Here is a 22321-nt window from a genome sequence, read left to right as displayed (position 1 = left end):
GTAATGTGATTGTTGGTAGGGGAGGGGATGTTCGGAGAACCACAAGTTCATGTTAGTGAGGGCGAAGGGGCAGAAGGTGTGGAGTACAGTATACATTTGGTTACAGTTAACAATTTATGTAGATATATAGTATATCAACTGGGATGCATAGGTCTTTTGATAAGGCAGAGCTACTTAATAAAAACAAAAGAAAAGAGTAGAGAGAGAGTAGAGAAGGAGATGTAGCCACAGAATAGGGATAGAGAGTTGGGTCAGTGATGGGAATGGTAGCAATTACACTTTGTTGTTGAATGGGGTGAAATGGGGAGAGGAGTATAGGAGGGATGGATAAGTAAAAAGATAACTAGGTATAATATATATACCTTATATATATACATGGGAGGTTAAGTGTTATCTAGTGTGTGCGTCCGTGCATGTCCACACACATGAGAGAGTGAGACCACAGCTTCAATTCTTATTATATTTCTATAGCAGGGGTTAATAGCAGCACCTTATGAGACATTTAAAAAAGTAATACTAATTGAAAAATGTAATTAAAAAAAGAGGAAGGAAAAGTTAATTAATAAAAAATAATAATGACTTGTAATTTTACATAATAGACTTCTGCACTGAATATACATATAAACAGCAAATACTTTTTGAATTAGATATATTCCTTCATTATCTGTGGGCTCTGTGTTTAACATCATCTTAGTTCAGAAAAAAAAGAAGTTTTGCCAACAAAAAAATATGAACTTTTCACATTAAGGCCTTCAGAAACATTCATATAGGACTATGAATTCTCATGAGTTATTTCAACAGGATCAGTCATTTTCTATCTTCTTTTATTAATACAACCAAGGAGTGAGACTGGGGTCCCTAAATAGGGTGTTATAGGGTGTTATTAGTGTTATTGATTATTGAGTTTGTTGCGGTTCAGACTCACCTGATTGTTCTTGGCCTTTTTGGAGTGGAAAATGGGGAACAACACTTTCCTTTTGTCCATTATCTCCTGTGGGTACTGTTCATTTATTACAAAGGGCTTGTTCTTTAGTCACTTGGTCAGACTTCTCACCATTTCACGCTGTTTAAAATGTTTGAATTTCACAACGATTGGTCAAGGTCTTCTTGGCTTGCAGGAGGATGAGGTGAGTGAATGATTTTTTACATTGAATTTTTCATATTCTAGCTTTGTACAGTATCTGTGCTCGGTGATTACTGTATAGTTAAGGTTAGGGAAAGATCATACTGTAAATAAAAAACTGAACATCATTGCATGTCTGTGAAAGGATGCAAGTTCCGGTCTTCTACATAAAAGACAGACTCACCATACAACCATCCACACCCCTTATAATCCACCCTGTTATACAAAGAGCACACTATTTCCTGCATTTGCACCGAATGTTGGCATTGAACATAAATAATGAACTGCAGAATCAAATAATTCTATGTGTATTCAATAACCAATTTGTTGGATACTAAGCTACTTTATTTATGCTCTTGAGTAAAGGTCTTCAGATCTGAAATGGAACTGTGGATATCCTACCCAAACCCAACGTGCATAATTCATTTTCAAAAAAGAGACACCCAACTCAAATAGACCTGACCTGACCAGATCCAAAATGCAGAGAGAGAGAGAACACAAAGACCGGCAGCAGCATGAATCAATTAATTCAATCAATTAACAAGCGGCCCCGGTGGGAAAATAATGCCCTAAGAACAAATGTAAAGTCATAGAAATGAAAATAAATTGTTTATATGCTTCAAACACAAATTTATATAAATAACTGGAGGTCCTATTCCATCTCCTGCACCAACAATAAAATATTCTGTAGCCAACTGAGCAACAAAAGACAAAAGACAATGTTCTAGCCTGTTTAATATCTGTGAATCAATTTCTAAAAATCCAAAATTCATTTAACAGCATAAATCTTGTAGATTGATTTTCTTAAAATGAGCTCAACTTCATTTCCCTTGAACATTTTTCGCATCTTAGTCAACTAGTTGCATAAAACAGCAGAAAACAGCTGATGTGCCAGTGGGTTTTACATCCTTGTTCTCCTTTTGCTTTAACTTGTTCTTCATATCAACAAAGAACACCTCTTCACTTCCTCTTCACTTCACAGTTTACATTCTCCTGTTGCCTCAAAACACACCACATGATCAGAGCTGATTCATACGCTTGGATCACTCAGATATCGGACATACATACCTGAGACTCGCAGCAGAAAAACGAAACCCTAGAGACCTGATTAGTGGAATTTGGTCCCGGGTCGGGTCTCAGCTACTCAGAGCCAAGTGGAAGTGAAGTCTTCTACTCTTGAGTCCATTTTTTTGCTCTGCTGCGCTTAGTGAGGTGTAATATCTGCAAGCAGCCTGTCGCACAATCACACAAATCTACCACTTTCTATATGTTGTGAACTTATTAACTATATCTACAGTGATCCTCAGGAGCTGTGCTGCTTTTGACAGGACAGCTTGTTCTGAGTACAGTGACGACCACATGATGGTCAGATACAGTCTGATACAGTCTCCCATCAGCCTACAAGCTGCTGGCATCTTGCATTTTATCTATTCAGGGTACTTTTTCACTACACAACAAAACCAGAACGCACAGTAAAGTAAAATAAAGAGAACCATAACCTGTAACAAGACTGATTTGATTTCATATTCAGGTATCAATTTAAAAACAACGTACCACCAATGTAATATCACATGCTGATGTACAGGTAAACAGTAAGTAATATAAATAAACCGCAGAACAAGCAAGGCATCCATCAGTGTCCACAGTGACAGATGTAGAGTGGCATCCAAAGTTTGCCTGGTACTTTCATGCCCACGCCCACCCCACCCCCCCATAATAGAGCATGCCCTCCACAGCTGTGAGTGTGACTTCATGTGGAGTGAAACCGCACTGAGTAGGCATCAGTTTGGGTCAGTCATGTTGCAGTGCCAGCGGGAGATGCTGGGTTCAGCTCAAACAAGGAAAGGATACTCATGATATGAATTACGGCACACACGGCTTTGACCTGATATCTTAAACATATGATGTCATGAATATAAATTGCTAAATCTGCCAAAGGCTTAAAATGTCCTTGTTTCTGCACAGTTTGGGTCATTGTCAGTAATGTGTCTTTCTTTGGCTCATAAAAAGCTTTTTGTGCGGGGCTCAGCCTTGACTTTCTCCATATGAGGCTTGAATGTCAAACCTCTACAGTCAAGCATTACAAGTCTGATAATGGCTTTCTCCATAGCTGCTCGCAGTGCAGAGATCATGAGTGCCTCTGGAAACGTCCATAGAGGTTGCTCTCCATTATAGAGCTCTTTTGGCATATAATTATTCTGTATAAGCCCCTACTGTAGAGACAAACTGCTTGAACACCTGTTGACATTAGCACAGAGGAGACTTGGATGGCGTATCCAGTGTAGCATAAGTAGCAAGGCTACGAACAGCCGGTCCCTCTGCAGGAGGAGATCTCACCATCACCAAAGCGACCTCAGGAGGTCATGTTTTTCTGACCCACATCAGATGCTGCCTCCAGCTGTCAGCCGTTCTGCCCGCATTACATTTTAGCCTATTCAGTGAAAGAGGGGCCAACAGTCATGCACAGCGCTGCAAATCATTTGCCCTCTGCAGCTATGACAACAAACACTGAACTGAAATGAACCCGTTTCGGTGGAGAGGCACTTCAGAGCTACTGTCGAGCTCACTGTGTGGTTATTCGCACAACATGGTGGGCTGGAGCTGGACAGGTTTACCCGTGTCCATCTGTCCGTCTGTCAGGTTTTTAAACGGTTGAAAGGCAACAAAAGGTTAGCAAGAGCATCAGTCAGAGTACTGACATTTCATTTCTACAGCCAACACTTCTAGTGCCAGGGGGTATTAGAAGTCAGAACCTGACATCAAACGTAGCTCCAACAACCCCCGACTGCACACACACACACACACATCATCGTCAGTGATTTCATGCCACATAGTTTTGACTATAAACACATCAAGGCTGACAGGGAAGAGTCAATATTTCCATTTTTTGCCAACTTCACTGCAAAAGACCCCTTTGCAGATCAATGATTATGTAACTTAGCAGTGATATTTTGACGGAATCAGTTCTGTACATGTGTCTCAAGGGAATTGCTCTTTCTCTAACTAATTCATCATGTGTTGACTTCAACCCATGGTTTAAGTCAGAAACCAGCCAGTTTGTTCTATTTATATTCATACCAAACACAGCGTCTTTTGTTATCAGCAAATTTTTTTTTTTTCCACTTTCTGCAAAAGCGCACCATATCTCTGGCCTGCACACTCCTATTGTGATAAAGATTGTTTTTATGAAGCTTCATCTGTGCCGTGGCGTAATATTGTGCATATTTAATGCTCATTGTCTCATGCCGTCTTTTTTATCACAACGGGCGGTCGTCTTCTGCGTGATTTATAATTCACAACTTCATTTGTTGTTGCCTTTCGCCTCTCATTTTCTCATTAAAACTTTTAAAACCACTACTCCACAAGCGAGATTTGTTCCGCGTTAAACCGGAGAAGACAGACTGAGAGACAATTAGGGATGTAAATGTGCTGCATTTTGTCTTGGTGACACACATATAAATCAGGCAGACACAAGACCCAGACATTGTGTGTGCCAACACACATACACATGAACCGTAACTACCCGGTGTCAAAACAATGTTCCGCGATGTTTGCTGGGTAATAGTTGGTGCATAACTCTGTTTTATCCCACAGGAGAAGGCTTTTTATTTAGAGAAAGGATATGAGACCGAAAAAGAAAAAGACTTATGGAGAGGATGACTCAAGAAGACGAGGAGACGCTGTTATCTCTCTCCCTCTATTTCACTTTCTTTATCCTCTCTCTATACTTCCCACTTTATCTCCCTTCTCTTTCATTCCTTCACCTTTCCTGTTTTATGTTTCCACACTCTTTTCTGAATCTCTCCTCTTTTTTTTCCTTTTTTTCTCACTTTTTTTTCGCGTCTCAGTCTCTATCTCACTCTGCACACCCACATGCTCAGACATAGATTGTTATACTCGAAGAATAGCTCCTTAAACTCCCACCCCATGTTTTAAATCCTTTATAGAGAATGTTGAGGTATTTCTGAAGGAAGCATGTATTATCTCAGAATTTGGCTGGAGTTTGTGCTCCTGCCTGGGCGCCGGGCCAGTGCTACAGTTTTACTGCTGTTCTGCGGTAACTCTTTGCTTTGGAAGGAGACAGGGAAGGAGGCTGGCCGGCAGGAGAGATTATAGCGCGCACGCACAAACAAAGTGAAAGACCGGGATAGAGAGAACAGGCGTTTCCATTCAAGTCAGCATTCTCCAGCGCTTGTTTGGTGGATAAACTCAACTCCTAAAGTGGTTGAAATATGCATTGGTTTACTTTTTAAAAGTCAGACATTTGTGTTACCATTGCAAAGGCATCAGTTTACTGAAAATAGTAGTAGCAACTAAAAAAGGCTACATTTCCCTGAAAAGATTTGAAAGAAGTTTAAATGGCAATTAGCACTGAAAGTTTCAATGTAAGCAATAAATGAGTTGGAGTGTTAATGTAAGTGTAAGACTTAATTTGAAGAGTAAGAAATGAAAGCAGTTGTAAAGTTAGTTGACGTGTGCTGGGGACAGTTTAAGTGTGTGCATTGTAAGGATTGTTTCAGAAGTTGTTTTATATTTGCTTTTACCATGTTGACTGAACACTGTAGTGGCAATGATTTTAAAAAATGTAATGTCGGCTGGTGCCTTAGCCACACATGGAGCTCATTTACCTGTAACATGCTCTTATACCTCTGATATAGTTCAGATACAAGTAACATAGGCCTAATATAGACACAACTGACAATGAATGCCAGGGGGCTGCACACTTGTGTTACATTCATGGTGAACCAAATGAGATATTTATTCTGTATTTGATGGGCCTGTCATGATGCTAGCAAGGCCTGTGCAGACTGTGACATATTTGACAGTTTTCACTATCAACAAACTGCAAAGTGGGTAAAAATAACAAGCACCTGGGTGGGCATGCTCAGTGTTTTCCTGTGATACCTTTCTATTCATGCTAATTCTATCAAGCAGGTTCAGTTGCTGCAAGCATTTAATCCCCTATTTAAAGGATTCAGGTTTGACTGGCATGTACCTGGCAGGCTCTAAAAATATCCGTACCTGTACTTTTGAAGTCCCTGCAATTACTGATGTGTGTGCATTTTTGTGTGTTTGTAACCAAGGTATGGCAGTGTGGCGGCAGCGTGGAGGTCCTGCCCTGCTCCAGGATCGCTCACATCGAGCGTGCCCACAAACCTTACACTGAGAACCTGACAGCCCACGTGCGTCGTAACGCTCTGAGGGTGGCTGAGGTCTGGATGGACCAGTACAAGAGTCACGTCTACATGGCCTGGAATGTTCCACTGCAGGTAAACAGACAGTACACACACATGTGTTGGGAGTTTGATACTTTGACAGTTCTCTGTATGTGGGAGGGTGTGTGTGCGTAATTGTGGATATGCTTATTTTTGCACAGAAGCTGTGACACAAATCTCCTAGCAACCATGAGTGGTGACATCATGGAGGTTAATGGGATAATTAGTTGGGAACATAGAAGGTTTAATTACACCTGAGCAAGATTGTAAGTCAGTTTATTAAAGGAATAGTTTGACATTTTGGGAAACGTGTTTATTTACTTTTACGCAGAGTGAGATGAGAAGATTAGTACCACTCTTATGTCAGACAGTGGTATCAATCCTCTCATCCCCCTCGGGGGGAAAAAAAAGCAAATAAGGGTACATGCCCCCTCAAATATTTGAGATTGGATGGCTTCTATTTTCACAAGTGTTTTTAATTAACCCTAATAATATAGTATATAAACGTAAGCCGCTTTTCTGTCTGTTTTAATTTGTATTTAAAGTCCGTGTAAAGCAAATAATAAATATGTGTTCTGAGTTTGTCACACCACAGAAAAATGTGTAATTACCACCCAGCCAAATTTGAATGATTAGTAAAAATGCCAAGTACATCAAATTTGGTTTCAAAATTGTGGAAAAATAAGCAGTATTCTCTGCTCTGAAAGACTGGGAGCATGTCCTCTGAAGGCGCTGAAAGCATGACCCATAGGCCTTGTTTGTAGGTGTAAGGCAAGCAACATCTAAAAATAAAGTAACATTAGAAGCCATTGTTTAATTCAGCACATATTTTGTAGGTAAATGTGGACTTGTTTTCAACTTAAGAACTTCTATGCACGTTATTCACTTCTCTGCTGAAAAGTCCTTGGCGGCTTCATTGTGGCCGTCACCCTTGGAGCGTAAGCCTCTTTTGGTGGAGTGCTGCCTGGCAAATGTTCTCCCTCTGGCTGGGGATCTTCCAGCCGTACAGCCGGTGCTGAAGCTGAAGCCATGGGCGTCAACCCCCCGCCTCTCTTTAGGCTACTTGGTTCCTTCAATGTAGAAAGCCCATTGAGCCGCTCAACTGCAGCTGTCACAGTCATGTAGAATCATTGTTAACCGTAGTGTAAGGTATGAATAACCAATCTCATCTCACTCCATAAAACAGTTTGACTTGAACGAATTTCAGAATTTTTCTATGTAAAGTGACTTTAGCATCAGAAGTTTTAACTGTAACTTGCTTGTTGTCCTTTGCTGTTATTAGCAAAATTATTTTCTTGTCAAAACAACTCTGCAGTGCTGAAATGCATCTTAATAAACAGGGGATGGAAACTGTGACACAGTTAATTGTGTTGTCACCTACCGTATGATCCATACTGTAAAAACATCTGCCAGGTCCAACAAAACCCTCCAGCCCAAAGTCCTCCTAAAACCTGCCTGATTTCAGCTAAAAGTAATTCAGTTGTGTCAAGAACAGGCCATTGATTACACCCCTCAGTGTAAACACATAATTTAGTACATTAGTAATTTAGTTATGCATTCAACTGTATTTTTCTACAAAACAGAACTGTTGCCTTACCAGCATTACCACTTTCCCTTCTCTTCTGTGCCCCAACTCGTAAGTATCTAAATACAGTTGGATAAAGTCCAGATCTTTTGTTATAATTTAATAACTATCTGTATCTTTTTCTTACTCTCTGTATCATCTTTGCTGCTTACCTCTTAAACACATCTCTCTCCACTGGTCCTCCTTTCACTCCTGTACGGACAAATCCTCTATGAACCATATCAGTTCTGGTGAGACACCTAAGTTATACCTTTTAGAAACAGTGCTCACAGTAACATTTATTTTCAATATTGATTAATCTATCAATAATTTATTATGATATACAGTGTATAAATAATTTATTATTTTCTATGAAATGTCAGAAAATAGTGGAAAATGCTGTTCATTATTCTCACTGCCCAGGGTGTTGCTGTCTTTTCCACTGTGAGCTTGCAGCTATTCTTTTCAAAATGTCTCCTCAGTTCACAGTCTCTCCACCAAATAACACGCCCTACTTTTCTCTCTGTGATTGCTCTTTAAACATTTCTTCCTGTCTTCCTGCTCAGTTATTATTTCTAGCTCTTGTCATCCGAAGGACACAGTGGTGCTGAAAGGATTCTGAGACCCCTGAAATCTGCACCAGTTATTTCTTATTTCTTGCAACACTGGAGATAAGGAAAATGAAGCTCACTGTAAATCAAAAGTAAACTGATGTGTTTGTATTTATTTCCTTCTCTAGAACTCAGGAATTAACATTGGGGACATTTCTGGGAGAAAGGCCCTGCGATCCAGACTCAAGTGCCGACCGTTCAGCTGGTTCCTCTCCAACATCTACCCAGAGCTCCGATCCTACAGCAACACTGTAGCTTATGGAGTGGTGAGTTCAATTTTGTCCTAAATTCTCAGTTTCCAGTCTGGAACCTCAATTTGACTAAAATAATTTATCGCTACTCTAAAAGATATGTTCATTAATTAAAGTACGCTGCTATTCATCTGATATAAAAAACCCACCGGAGCAAATCTGCAAAATTTAGATCTCAGTCGGCACTTTTAAAACACTACACCGTACGCTTCCACAGTCAGTCCCCACTGGTGGCTACACGTACAGAAACTATTCAAAGCAGAACATAAAGTATTCAGGAGTATTTGAATTCATTATGAAATAGGAACAAGACACTCCTTTTGCTTTATCAAAAATTAATGTGCCTTTGTTGTGGTGTGTGAACACATTTTTTCCGTGTGTCAAAAGGCAACCATGTTTTCAAAGACTCTTAATGGTGTGCACCCATAATTAAGGTGCTTTTATTTAGATAAAGGAACAAAAGTGTTGCTGTCATATTTTTGAAGGCTGGGATCTCTCTTTTTCTTTTGATACTATATATATATACATACATATACATATACACACACATACATACATACATTTTTTTTTTTTTTCTTTACTTATTTATTTATTTTTTCTCCATTCTTGCATTACCCAGGTTTAGTTTTTTTGTTGTTGTTTTTTTGTAGTATTTGATTGTGTGGCCATTTCCAGGGTTGTCCGTGGTTCATACAGAAACCAACCAAAAACCATTCGAAATAGCATAAACAGCTAGTGGAAATGACAAAACATTTCCATCAAAATTAACTCCTAAATATTTCAAGCTGTAGAACTTTAATGTTTCCATTAACACTGAGACTAATTTCTATTTTTCATGTCGCCTATATTCCTCTTTTTTCCAGGGTTGTCTGTGATTTCCCAACAAAATCTGAATCATATAAACCACTCATGTGTTTCATTGTTTGGCCATTTCCAGAGTTGTCTGTGGTTTACTGGCAAAAACCGAAACCAACCAAATATCATGAGGTTATAGTCCCTTCATAAGTAGCCAAATATCACAAACACCTCCACATAACTAAACATTCACATTAAAATTTTACTTTTCCAACTATTTCAAGCTGTTAAACCTCAACTTTTCCATTAACGCTGAAGCTTAATTGCACGCACAACATGTGATATACTGTATGCTCTGTGTTAAGAGCTCACTTCAAATCACAGCAGCAGGGTATTGAAAGAGTGAACCTTTTTATGCCATTTAATTTCTGCATGGCTATTTCTCTCTTCAGCTAACGGTTGTCGGAGGATTTTGCATAATTGAAAAATGACAGTAATCTGTTGAAAGCTGAGCAGAATTATCCCACCGCTCTGACTGCGCCTGCTGATAGAGGAAGAAAAATGACTAGTTCTAGGCTGAGTCCCAGCATTAATAATATATTTCCATTTTTGATTGTGATTTTTGATCATGGTCTCTTTTTAACATTTTAAACTTACAGCTCGAGTGCAGGTATAGTTTAAGTCATCTATCTTCTTCAAGCCAGACTGCAAGAGTCTGAAAATAATCATCACTCAGAACCTTTTTCCTGCAGGTTGAAAAGGTCATATTCTTTCAGCTTTATTGACTCTCTGCATGACTTCAAGTCTGTCACTGAAAAGAACAAAAAAAAAAGATTATGAATTGATGAGGGTAAAAAAAGGCTGGTAACGTTCCACGCAGACATTAGCAGCAGCAAATGAGTCTCTAGCTCTGAAAACTGCCTCCGTGCCACCTCTTGTGTTTGTTGTTCAATAAACACTTCAATCACTGTGTGAGCTGGATGGAGTTATTTGTTGACACTACTGAGCATGTGCGGGGGCTCCGCTTTGAGAGCGTGAGATGAAAGCGTTGCCACAGTGACATCTGAGAGATGTAGATATGAAGTTTACATATTTGACAAAAACAAACTCTCACAGGAGATAGCAGTTGGAGTGAGTGCAACAAGTATTCTGGTGTGATACCATCTGTGATGCTGTTTATACATTCATCTCTTTTTTAACATGAAACAAAAGCTGGAGAAATGCAGCGTTCACACAAGGTAAACAATGAACAAAGAGGAAATATTACATCAAGGTTCGGCAAGTTGTTTCAAATGAAACATAATCTCTCACTGTCGTGGACTTGAACTGTCTCATCATCTTTCACTAAGGCTCACTGAGGTCATAACAAGTCCACACCAGAGACACCAGAGACACCAGAGAGAAAGGGTTTGAATTATTTACATTTTTCTCATTTTCTTATGACATGACTTTGTAACTTCTTTAAATATTCAATTATATTTTCTACATTTTTTTCCAACATGTAAATGCTGTCAAAAACTTGTTGACATTGTCAGGAATAGATTTCTTTCGGAGAAATAATTAATGATCATCTTTCTATTCATTTATAGCTATATTTGTTAGAAATACTGAAAAACACTGGAATCACCATATAAAACATCCACCATGTGTAATTCAGTAGTTGTAGAATGTAAATTCCCCCCAAATTGCTAAAAACCCCACATTTTAAGAAAAAATAGCAAGGACATGAGCATTCTCAAGCCTACAGCCAATTAGCTCTGATCCAATCAGCGGATGAGTTGGTAAACTTGTGCGTTCCCCTAATCAGAAGGTTGTTGGTTCGATCCCCAGCTCTTCCTGGCCACATGTCAGAATGTCCTTGGGAAAGATACTGAACATCAAATTGGTTGTGCCAGCACCTTACATGGTAGCTTGCTGCCATCAGTGTGGGAGTATGAATGGGTTAACAAGCAGCAGAAATATTGTAAAGCACTATCAAGTGAACCAAAATGCATCATGTCATCACTCAATTCATTGGTTAGTTGTTTCCGGGGCGGGCAGGGACGGCGCTAGGATCTCAGCACAGGGGGAGCAGAGCATTCTCAAGGGGCCTTTCTGATAAAGTCATTTTAAAATTCACAACTGTAAAATAGCTGATATATCCTGTCCATAATCACAAATTGTCACTTATCGAGCCAAGCAAGCCTAAGAAAACATACAGTGAAGCCACTTTGTCAAACAAGCATGTTCTGAAGAACAAAAGAAGAAAAGAGGCTGTCAGTCGCGTTCCAATGTTTCAGCACCGAAGACAGCACGCAGCACTCTACGTGCATCGATTGACAAACAGTTCAGCACCACCGCTGATAGACAGCGACAGGCCAGGTGCACTGTCTCAGTACCATATCTTTCTTACACAGGAATAACATAAATATAAAATTAACACAGCGGTCTACATCACTACAAGACCTATTCTAGGCCTATAATATAAAGTTGACAGTCTACAACATCACAGACAGTGACACAGACAGGTGCTGACATGCAGTATGCATGGAGTTAAACAACAGATCAATCTAATATTCTGACTGATTTCTTCATAACCAAAATTTAAGTTAATAAAGACTAATTATGGATGTTTCACTAACTAGTTGTTGTCCTTGCTCAGCCTGCTGTAGTTTAGTGTAACGTTAGTCCATTTGTGTATTTCTCCATCCTCCATAGAACAACATAATCCGAACAGTTTAACAAACTTTGTACATATGACGCTCCCTTTTAAAAATGTCATCTTCCTCTCCCTCATGATGTCAATGTTTATGTCCTGCTCAACACACAGCAAAGTGAGGTTGGATAGTTTGGCCTCATCCGTGTACAAACACAAAAAAATAAAAGACGTGAATATCTCAGATTTTGGATTTTCAGCAAAGTTAGTCATAAACTTTAAATCGCTGCCTCTGCAGTCAAGAACAAGCGGAAATGCGGACAGCGCCACTCTGTTAATGCAACCCACATTGTGGTCAGAGGAGGTATTACACCCATAGTGATAAGCTCTACCATAGAAGATGAATAGAGGAAGTTGAGAGAGTTAAGCTCTGCTATTCCTGCTGCATGTGAGGGGTTGTGTGCTACGTCCCCAGAGGGGCCCTTACTGAGTGGGGGCCCTGGGGCGGCCATCCCCCCTGACCCCGCGGTTGCTCTGCTTATGGGGGTGGGAGTTAGATCTGAAACACAGGAAGAAGGTCTTGAAGAAGGTCTTCTGGCCAAATGCAACATACTTTGTTGAGGTAGTCCAGCTCAGATCTCAATTCACTCTCCAGGTTAGCTGCTAGCAACTTGCTTTCACTCATCCACATCCCAGCATGCAAAGCTTACTCAGCACTAGCACTTGCATTAATGTTTCCAACTTTGAATATCAGTAATAAAGTGAAACAAAAGTCAGATTACCAAATACAGCAATTTACCAAATATACTGTAACTCAGCTCACTTCTACTGTACCGTACTTGGTAACACAGACATTTCAATGAACATACATACAGGATAGAGCACAAACTACAGTGCCATCTGTATGGTTTTCCCATAGCACTATTCCACACTGTCGCCTTGCTGTTGTGCCTTTGAGCAACACACTGGATCCCTACCAGCACGGGGGCTGCTGCCGTGTAGCTGAGCCTGACCTCTGACCTCTCTTTGAAAAGGGGCAGGAGGAGAGAAATACCCTCTGGGGATCAGTAAAATACCAAATGATTGAACCAGTGTAATAAGTGTGACAGCAACGTGAGATATTGTGAAATAGAAAGCTAAGCTCAGGCCGTGCTGAAACCCCCGCAGGACTGTATGTGATGTGACTGCAGAGGAGCACAGGGAGGAGTGGTGGGATGCAGCAAGTACTGAAGTAGAGATATAGCGAGTGATCTATCTAAGCAGCAAGTGGGATGAGTGGGCATTTCAATGAGACCAACCATTCAGCAGATGGATAAAAAGCTTTATGTAAAAGACATTAGGAGAAAATGAAGGTCTCCTCCTGTTCACTCATAATAAACTCCACATAATGCACCTAGAGCTCAGTTTAGTATGACATTGGATCCGACAGAGATGCAGCCAATAACCTTCTTCATTCATCTTTAAAAATTTTTGCATTTTGCTAACATTTATCAAGAATGGTTGAGATCGAGTAAATAAAAAGACATTTGTATTCGAATCACCACTTTTTGAAGGTCACTTGAATGGCATATTTAAGATGGCTGCAGCTGAATGTGTACAAAGTAAAGGTGTACAATGTTAGACTCAGAAAGCTGAACATTTACTACAACACATTATGAACATTCAAAGGCAACTATAACATTCAAGCTCTCTGAATGTATCTGTGAATTAAAGGAACTGTTGTCACTGACATCAATCTCCATTTCAATATTACAATACTGTAGCTGCACTTAAAGCTGCATAATCCAATTTTTGGGGGGATAATTCTCCACTACAGCTGTGTCAAACTAGAGCTGACTAAGTCTGATCATGAATATCAGGTCTTAACCTAAAAGTAATGTGTGTTTCTGTTTCGAAGGAAATTGCAGTGATTTCCCAAAGTGGGACCATTTCTACAATTCTAACTGTAATTTGAGGAAGTCTGAGTCTGAGTTATATGAGTCAGTCATATCAAGTGGATATCTGTTAGATTTACAGTTTTAGCATCAATTTCCCTCCTCGTGTTTCCTCAGACAGTGTTTCCCTGTAGAGCTGTGGTTGAAGTATAGCAACAAAAAGAGGGACTTTGCCACTAAAAAGACTGTACGATGAAAAATATCTATTGAAGCTTCATATTAGCTTCAGATAAACTTTTAAAAACATTTTTGCACAGAAGGAGGCTTTTGGATTTTGGCCTCCATCATTTACATTTTAAGTGCATTATGAAGGGATATTCTAATGGTCAGTATGAATGGGAGGAATGATTACAGCAAGGGTATCTGACTATTGTTTTAAGACAGACTTGAAAAATCATGAACCCGTCCTTTCAGCTGCCTTTAAAGGATAATTCTGGTTTATTTCTACACATAATCGGTTAGGGTAACATTGCACTAACCACGTAAATTCCTGAGATTTAGGAACTTTAGCAACATTATTTAAAAAAATGAGATCACCACAAAAGTGGAAATACACTTGAAATTCCCTTTAAAATATGAATTCATGACCCTTGTAAATATTTTCAAAGAACAAGGACAAACTGAAGTATATTGATCTCCTGCACTAATTTACATATATTGTACAATTAGTCTGTAATGTGGAAAATAGCCAAATTAAAAGTTTAACCTGCAATCTAAAAAGTACAGATGATTTTCCTTTGTGAAATATGACTTTGCAGCTGTCAAAAAAAGGTGAAGGTTAGTTTAAAGTGTTTGTATGACTTTCTCCTGGCAAGCAGTAATTAGCCTGCTGTGGCTCCATTTGTCTTCAATTTAGCTACACAACCAGAGCGGTGTAGTGTACCACTCTTTCATAATGGATTAACTCATAATGCAGAGTCAGAGAAAGAAAGACGTGTAGGCTAGAGGGGAGAGAAGGACGCAGGTAGGGAGAGAAACAAAGATCTGTATGTCATAGACCAATAATGTGCCTTAAACATCACATCTATAGAATAAAACCATATATATCTGTAATTAGCTTAAGGAAATACTTCCACATTTTGAGCTACACTTATTTCTTCCTCAGAGTGAGATGAGAATATCAATATCAATCTCATATCTGTGCATTAAGTACACGTCCGGAGTCAGGATGTGTATCAAGCTAAACTGGCTAAACAGAGGAAGCAGGGAAACAGCTAGTTTGGCTCTGTCCAAAGTGCCAGAGTGAAAAAATAAACTCACCAACACCACTTATGTATTAGTAAAACAAAAGATGTACAATTGTGAATACATCAGCTTGTGTTGATAGCCATGTTTTTTAGCAGCTAGCAAAGCTGTTTTCGTCTAACTCCAGTGTTAAAGGACAGGTTCACAATTTTTCAAGTCTGTCTTAAAACGATAATCAGATTCCCAAAAAATGGACATTGAAATTTTTTGAATTTTTTTGCTGTAATCATTCCTCCTGTTCATACTGACCATTAGAAGATCCCTTCATAATGCACTTACAATGTAAGTGATGGGGAACCAAATCCACAGTCCTCCTTTTGTGCAAAAAATGTATTTAAAAGTTTAACTGAAGCTAATATGAAGCTTCAGCGAGTCAAATCAAGTAGATATCTTTCAATGTTACAGTCTTTTTAGTGCCAAAATCCCTCTTTTTGTTACTATACTTCCACCGCAGCTCAACAGGGAAACACAAAGAGGGAATTTGATGCTAAAAAGACTGCAAATGTGGCAGATACTGTATCCACTTGATATGACTAACTCTAGCCCCTTTTAAATAGAAATCCCACAATATTGCCGTAAAGAAGACCCCTCATTATGCCCGCTTTGCTTTTTTACACTGAACCAAACAAAGCCGGCGTATAGCTGTCCCCATGTGTGATGTTAGATAGCATGTCCACATGCCAGAATCAGAGGCGTGACATGTAACACAACAGCGTCAGCGTCTAGTTTTGACTGTTCCGCCATGCCAGCTCTCCCTTTTACACACATGTCGAATCTGCAATGTGACTACCTCCACTGCTGGCTTAATGGCGGGACAACAATGCCCCCAATGTTCATACATTTTATACAGAATGGCTAGGTGGAATAACAGTGCAACATTCCCGCCTTGAACAGGTTGTATAAAAGGGGCTTCAGACTGCTGACTGCTCAAAATGAATTATCACTTATATGGAAAACACATTTGAAGGGGATCTTTTAATAGCCAGTGTGAACAGAAGGAATGATTACAGCGAAGAAAACCTCATTCAGTGTTCATATGGACCCTTGACTGTTGTTTGAAGACACATTTGAAAAATTGTGAAGCTATCCTTTAATGCAAAGCTAGGCTGAACATTTCCTGACTCCAGCTCCCAACTGAATACACAGACATGTGATTGAAATCAGGCTTTTTCATCTCGCTCTCAGAAAGCAATCTAATAATGTTGAACTATACCCTCAAAGATATAAAGCATAAATCTACAGACGGTTGAGAAATCAAAGGAAAAACCAACATAAAGTATCTTAGTAAGGTGTTGGGCCACCACGTGCTACCACAGCAGCTTCAATGCAGTTTGACATTGATTCCACAGTCTTTAAACTGTACTGGAGGGATGAACACCATTCTTCCAAAAGATATTCACTCATGTGGTGTTTTGATGATGGTGGTTGAGAGTGCTGTCTAACATGTGTTAGACAGCACTCTCAACCACCAAGGTGTTCAATTGGGTTGAGATCTGGTGACTGTGAAGGTCATAGCATATGATTCACATCATTTTCACACTCATCAAAACATTCAGTGACCCCTTGTGCTTTGTGAATTGGGGCATTATCATCCTGGAAGAGACCACTCCCATCAGGATAGAAATGTTTCATCATAGAATAAAGGTGATCACTCAGAAAAACTTTGTATTGATTTGCAGTGACCCTTCCCTCTAAGGGGACAAGTGGTCCCAAACCATACCAGCAAAATACCCCCAAAGCATTACAGAGACACTGGATCCCTTCACTGTAGGGGTCAAGCATTCAAACTTTTACTGGTTTTTACTTTAATTTGTCACCCATCTGTAGTTGCTATTAGTCTGTAAAACACAGCATTAGTTTTATTGAGGTCCTTTCACAAGAGACAAACAAAATGAGACTAAAGATGAGGTGCATTTTCTTTGCCATGTTTTTATGATTAAATAAAAGACTGCTGAGCAACATTAAGAAATACTGGGTGTTCGTGGTTATAAAGTAGTAATCTCCAGTTGAATGCAAGGTGTTCTAGAAGTTAAACTGGTCAACTATAGACAAAGGGAAGCCTCTGATCTTACTTCAGGCACACTCACACTGAGCCAAGGATGTAGTTAAAATGCCAGAGTGGAATGTGACATTCTCCTTTTGGTGATATTTTTAAACTTTGATATGCCCTTACCAATAAAGGCATTTTAACTACATCCTTGGCTCGGTGTGAATGTGCCTGAGGTAAGCCCAGAGGCTTCCCTTTGTCCAAAGGCTGCTGAGCTCTGACAGCCTGAAATTGCATTGAGGAGAGAAATAGTGCCGCAAATGTGATGACCAAAGCCAGAGATATACTTGTTTTTAACTACGCATTCACTTGCACATGAAGGCTGCCTTGCGTATCCTACGCACATGAACGGTAGGAGCAGTGTAGGGGCAGTATGGCTGGAGAGGCTTGTAAGCTGATGCCTCTTGGTAGAAAGTGGAGGGTGACCACAAGCCGCCCTGCTGAACTGACTGGCTCACTGCATGTGCTGTGGTGTATAATCAGTGGGCTAATCCAACGGGGAAAATCATCAAACATCCTGGCAGACATTTGAAATTACTGGTGGTGTTTCTCATCATCAGTTTCTCGCAGAAACATATGCACCATTGTCATAATGTGCTTGATTTAGGGCCTTACATACCACCTATGATGGCGCCACTGTCGCTTTTTCTGTCGTGATCTCAGAATTAACAAAATAGTCACCTCCTCGAGTGTCACCATGTTTATTGTTTACATCATCGAATCCATAAGTTCTATTTATATCCTTAGTTGTCTGGTGTGCTCACTAGTGGAATCCTCCAGTAACACGCAAAATACATAGGCAAGTATGTGAACAATTCCTTTCACAACGCAGAAGGCGTGGTTAAAAAGCAAGTATATCTCCAGCCTAAATGTGTGTATGAGAGAGAGGTGTCCTCTTCTTCTTCCTTTTTCTTATGTGTTCTACAATCTTAGACATATGTATGCCTGTTAAAACCCATCAACGGAGAGTTTTAATGGGATACATTGAATACGTTAGATCACTTTTTCATTTTTTTCTCTCTCCTACTCCTTCTACCCCCCTTTTCCCTGTTTTACTCTCCCTCATTTTTCCAGTTGAAGAACAGTCTCAGAGATGACCTGTGTTTGGACCAAGGACCGGACACTGACAATGTTCCCATCATGTATGTCTGTCATGGTATGACACCGCAGGTCAGTGGGCTCTCTTTCTATTCTGCTTTGTTTTCTCCAAACACATGAAACACAAAAACTAAAAAAAAAAACCGATCACACAGGAGAGGTTATCAGCAGTACATGATCTGACTCCCTAGCAGCCTTTGTTATTTTAAATGAAGGATTTAGAGTGAGAAAACATTGCATAAAGTTGCATTATAGTAGGAGAGATGGGTGAGTGATATCTCTTTGTTCTCTACACAACAATGTATAATAGTCTGTGTAAGACTAAAACACATACAGTATGTTGTCCTAGTTCTAAACTTCAATCCACAAAAATATTATTACATTATAAAATAGTTTTTTTGAGAACATAACATATTGTCATTGAGGGTCAGGCACCCACAAGGTTACGTACATGATATGAATATAAGGGGTCATCAGATAATTACTGTGTTGGGAAACATTAAAAACAAAATTCTGATTTTTTTTTCTCTAATCTTTGCATTTTTATTGTGAAATACTGGATAGCTTGACCCCTTCAGGCCTGTAAAAAATCGAAAATCACTCTTTGACTGAAATGCTTACAACTAATGGATGCAACCTGTGATGAGGAGTCACTTGTGGACACAACTACTGTATATTCCCCCAGAAAGTTATTACATTGAACATGTTAAGCTTATTAACACATCCATAGACATGGAGCAACATTAGCATACATTTGAAGTCATGTGTCTGTCCACCTGATGAATGTCAGTCAAAATTCACTCTCTTTTTAGCTGTTTTTGGTCTCCACCAACTCCTTAGGGAAATACCTGGCTCTTAAACTAGTAAAATTCTCCATGATGTTCACGAGCTAGTCTCTAACTTTGTCTTGGCAGGTAGTATACAGTGGATTTATCAGAGCCATTTGGCTGAAAACAGCTTCCTGCTGCTGGAAATGATGTTGATAAGATCAGAGTTGCCAGCCTGAAGCCAAAACAATGAGCTAAGAGGTGCTAAAAGGCTCTGTAGAGCTGAGGGAGAACTAAAGGTTCGAGCAATAATTCTCTGTGGGTTTGTCCCTATGAACAACCTCTTCCACATTGCACATAAACATTTGATCAATTGTTAATATGAAAAATATTGATTAGTGCAGCTTTAAATATCCCCAAGTAAGGAGGAAATTGCACTGTTTGTAGTTAGAGTAGATTATAAATTGTGGTGACTTTCTCCATATACGGATATCAGTAAAATGGAGTTATGGGGGCCGGTAATTTACATAAATGGAAAAGTCACATTTCCATAATGACTCAGCTGGCTAATTAGAGGGGGAATGCTAGCAAAAAGCTAATCTATCACCATGCTTTAATAATACTGCTTTGGCTTATGCTGTTTTGCTTGTAGAGTGAAACTGTTTGGCCTTTGCAGCTGAAATATCTGAAACTAATCCTTGAGTCACTGAGGCAAATCAACAACTCTATCAGCCCTCTGCAGATTTAAGGCTATTTGATTCTAAGGGGCAGTAAAGTCTGCACTTGTTGCCCCTTTAATGGCATTACTGAAAACACTTCAAACACCAAGGGAGTGTGACTGTATATTTCCACTTTTCACCACTTTGAAATATTCTCCATTTCGACAAATTAAAGATTAATATTTTACTGTCCGCATTATATCACGGCTGCCATAAAGAAGCCTGCATAATCACCACTAGACTTGACTACATCTCGGGCCCGGCATCTAGAAGAGCTTTCTCAGGACACTCCAAGCCTCGCCTCCACTGTTAGTAAAGTTAATAGCTTTGACCGGCGCCTTGACATCTGAAAAATCAAACTTTCTATCTGGGTCATACTCAGCAATACAGCATCAGCCGCTGAAACAGCTGTGTTGGCATTTCTCTTGTCTCTCCTGTCTTTTCCTTTTCACATTTTCTCTCTCCTGGAGACAGCATAATCAGCAGGTGCTGATAAAGAAATTTAGTTGTATTAGTACATTTTCTCCTTTACTGTCTTTATTTATTTAAATTCAAATTCAAATTTGCTTCATTGGCATGAATAACACAACAACCATATTGCCAAAGCATCAAGAGTCAATGATTAAAAATGACATTAACATAACATTAAGATTGAAATATATTAATTATATCTAGTATATCTATGTACCTATGTGTATATATATATGTATAGTATAGACAGTTTGTGTGTGTGTGTGTTTCAGGTTATGTTGATACATATTGGGCATCAAGATATGCCCTGTCTCCTTCTCCTAGGAGTATTTTTTAATTTTGAGAGGTCATTAAACTCTTTGAAATCTGAAATTTGAGAGTTGTTAACTTGTTAAAGTAAATGTTCCTTATTTTATTGAATGTTTTATATTGTAAGAAGAAGTGCATCTCTGTCTCAACCTCACCTGTCCAACAGTGACCACATATTCTGTTTTCTTTTGGTTGCCATGGTTTTTTGTGTCGTTCTTTTACGATTGCTAATATGTGGTCAGTGAGCCTGTACTTGGTGAGGATCTGTCTCTGTTTTCTAGCTCTGACAGTAGAGTAGTAGATATTCTGCCAATTCATCATCTCTTTTTAGGGCCAGATAACCTTCTGATCTACTTTGGCTTTTAGTTTCTTCTTTCCAAGGTTCCAAATAGGTTTCTTTACATTGCGTTATAATTTGGTTTCTTCTGATTGGTGTTTGAAAAGCAGTGTTGGTGTGAGACTGGTCAGAGTGTGTCTGAGAGGGGGCAGTTAGTCTCAGCACCAGCTGACATAGGGGACTTTTTCTGGGCTCAGCTCTTGAGTTTGGAGGGTTTTGGAATGGAGGATGTCTACTTTTCTTTTTCTTTCTTTCTTTATGTATTTATTTATTTAAACACAAGAAATAGAGGTGTGGAAAGGGTCTTGAGCTTTTTTACTTTTAAAACTTAATTCAGAGTGTGCTGGTTTGGCTTGAGAGGCACTCTATGAAAAGTTTACACATTCACAACATGGACCTGGCTCAGACACACTGGGGATGGGAAGGACAGATAGCAGGTAAATGTATTCAGCCTGTGGCGGAGCAGATTGCCCTGAGTACCAGCCAGAACTGCCCAAATTGAGGCCTGTGGGCCAATTTTATTTCCCTCCCCTGGGACACAGAATGATGCAGTATTATTCATTTGGCCTGTATGATTCTAATTTGTGAAAATATTAGAGGTTGTTTTGATGCTCTGAACTCTGACACAACTACTTTCAAAGCTCAGCGTGTGCTTCTCCAGTTAGTGGTAGCGAAGCAAGATTTAGCCGGCAATGGAGTTATTTGGGGGTATTAAAGGCAGAACAAATGAACAGATAATTTGTTCGCTCATATTTGTGGAGGAATTCCATCTTACCAAAAAGGAAAATTACTTCTAGCAATCCATAATTTACCCACTGCACTGTAACATATCTCCAGATAACAGTGATATATCTGGGCTTTACTAGGATAAGTCAAGATAACAGCAAAATATCATTACACAGTACAGGATCAGCAAGGGGAACTAATCACTTGATAGACTGGAGATTTGGGCTTTTAGAATCATACATTACGCTGCACATAAAAGGAAATTGAAGTTATTATCTGTCCTGTACCTGCTGCTGTAATCATCGAGGGATTAGAGAATGTTAGTATATAATAGATAGATTCATAATCTTTGCTGTTAATGGATATTCTCACACACATACATGCACAAACAGCCGCTCTGTGCATTAGCCAAATGAAATTTTAGACCTTGGTGACAAACCCTACTCAAATTGACATATGGTGAAACAACACTA

General features: G+C 39.4%; 1 protein-coding gene across 2 annotated transcripts in view; it reads left to right on the top strand.

The window, feature by feature from the left end:
- Positions 1 to 22321, top strand: part of LOC137182600 (polypeptide N-acetylgalactosaminyltransferase 18-like) — a 183916-nt gene that overhangs the window by 130341 nt on the left and 31254 nt on the right. For both annotated transcript variants that reach the window (XM_067588927.1, XM_067588928.1), the window contains exons 7-9: positions 6208 to 6393; positions 8643 to 8780; positions 18496 to 18591. In XM_067588927.1, coding sequence (XP_067445028.1) covers positions 6208 to 6393; positions 8643 to 8780; positions 18496 to 18591 — 420 coding nt within the window. The remainder of the gene's footprint in view (positions 1 to 6207; positions 6394 to 8642; positions 8781 to 18495; positions 18592 to 22321) is intronic.

The sequence above is a fragment of the Thunnus thynnus genome, chromosome 5 (assembly GCF_963924715.1).
Source record: "Thunnus thynnus chromosome 5, fThuThy2.1, whole genome shotgun sequence".
Taxonomy (NCBI): Eukaryota; Metazoa; Chordata; class Actinopteri; order Scombriformes; family Scombridae; genus Thunnus; species Thunnus thynnus.
The sequence above is the reverse complement of the archived record's forward strand: the minus strand, read 5'-3'. Positions and strand labels throughout refer to the sequence as shown.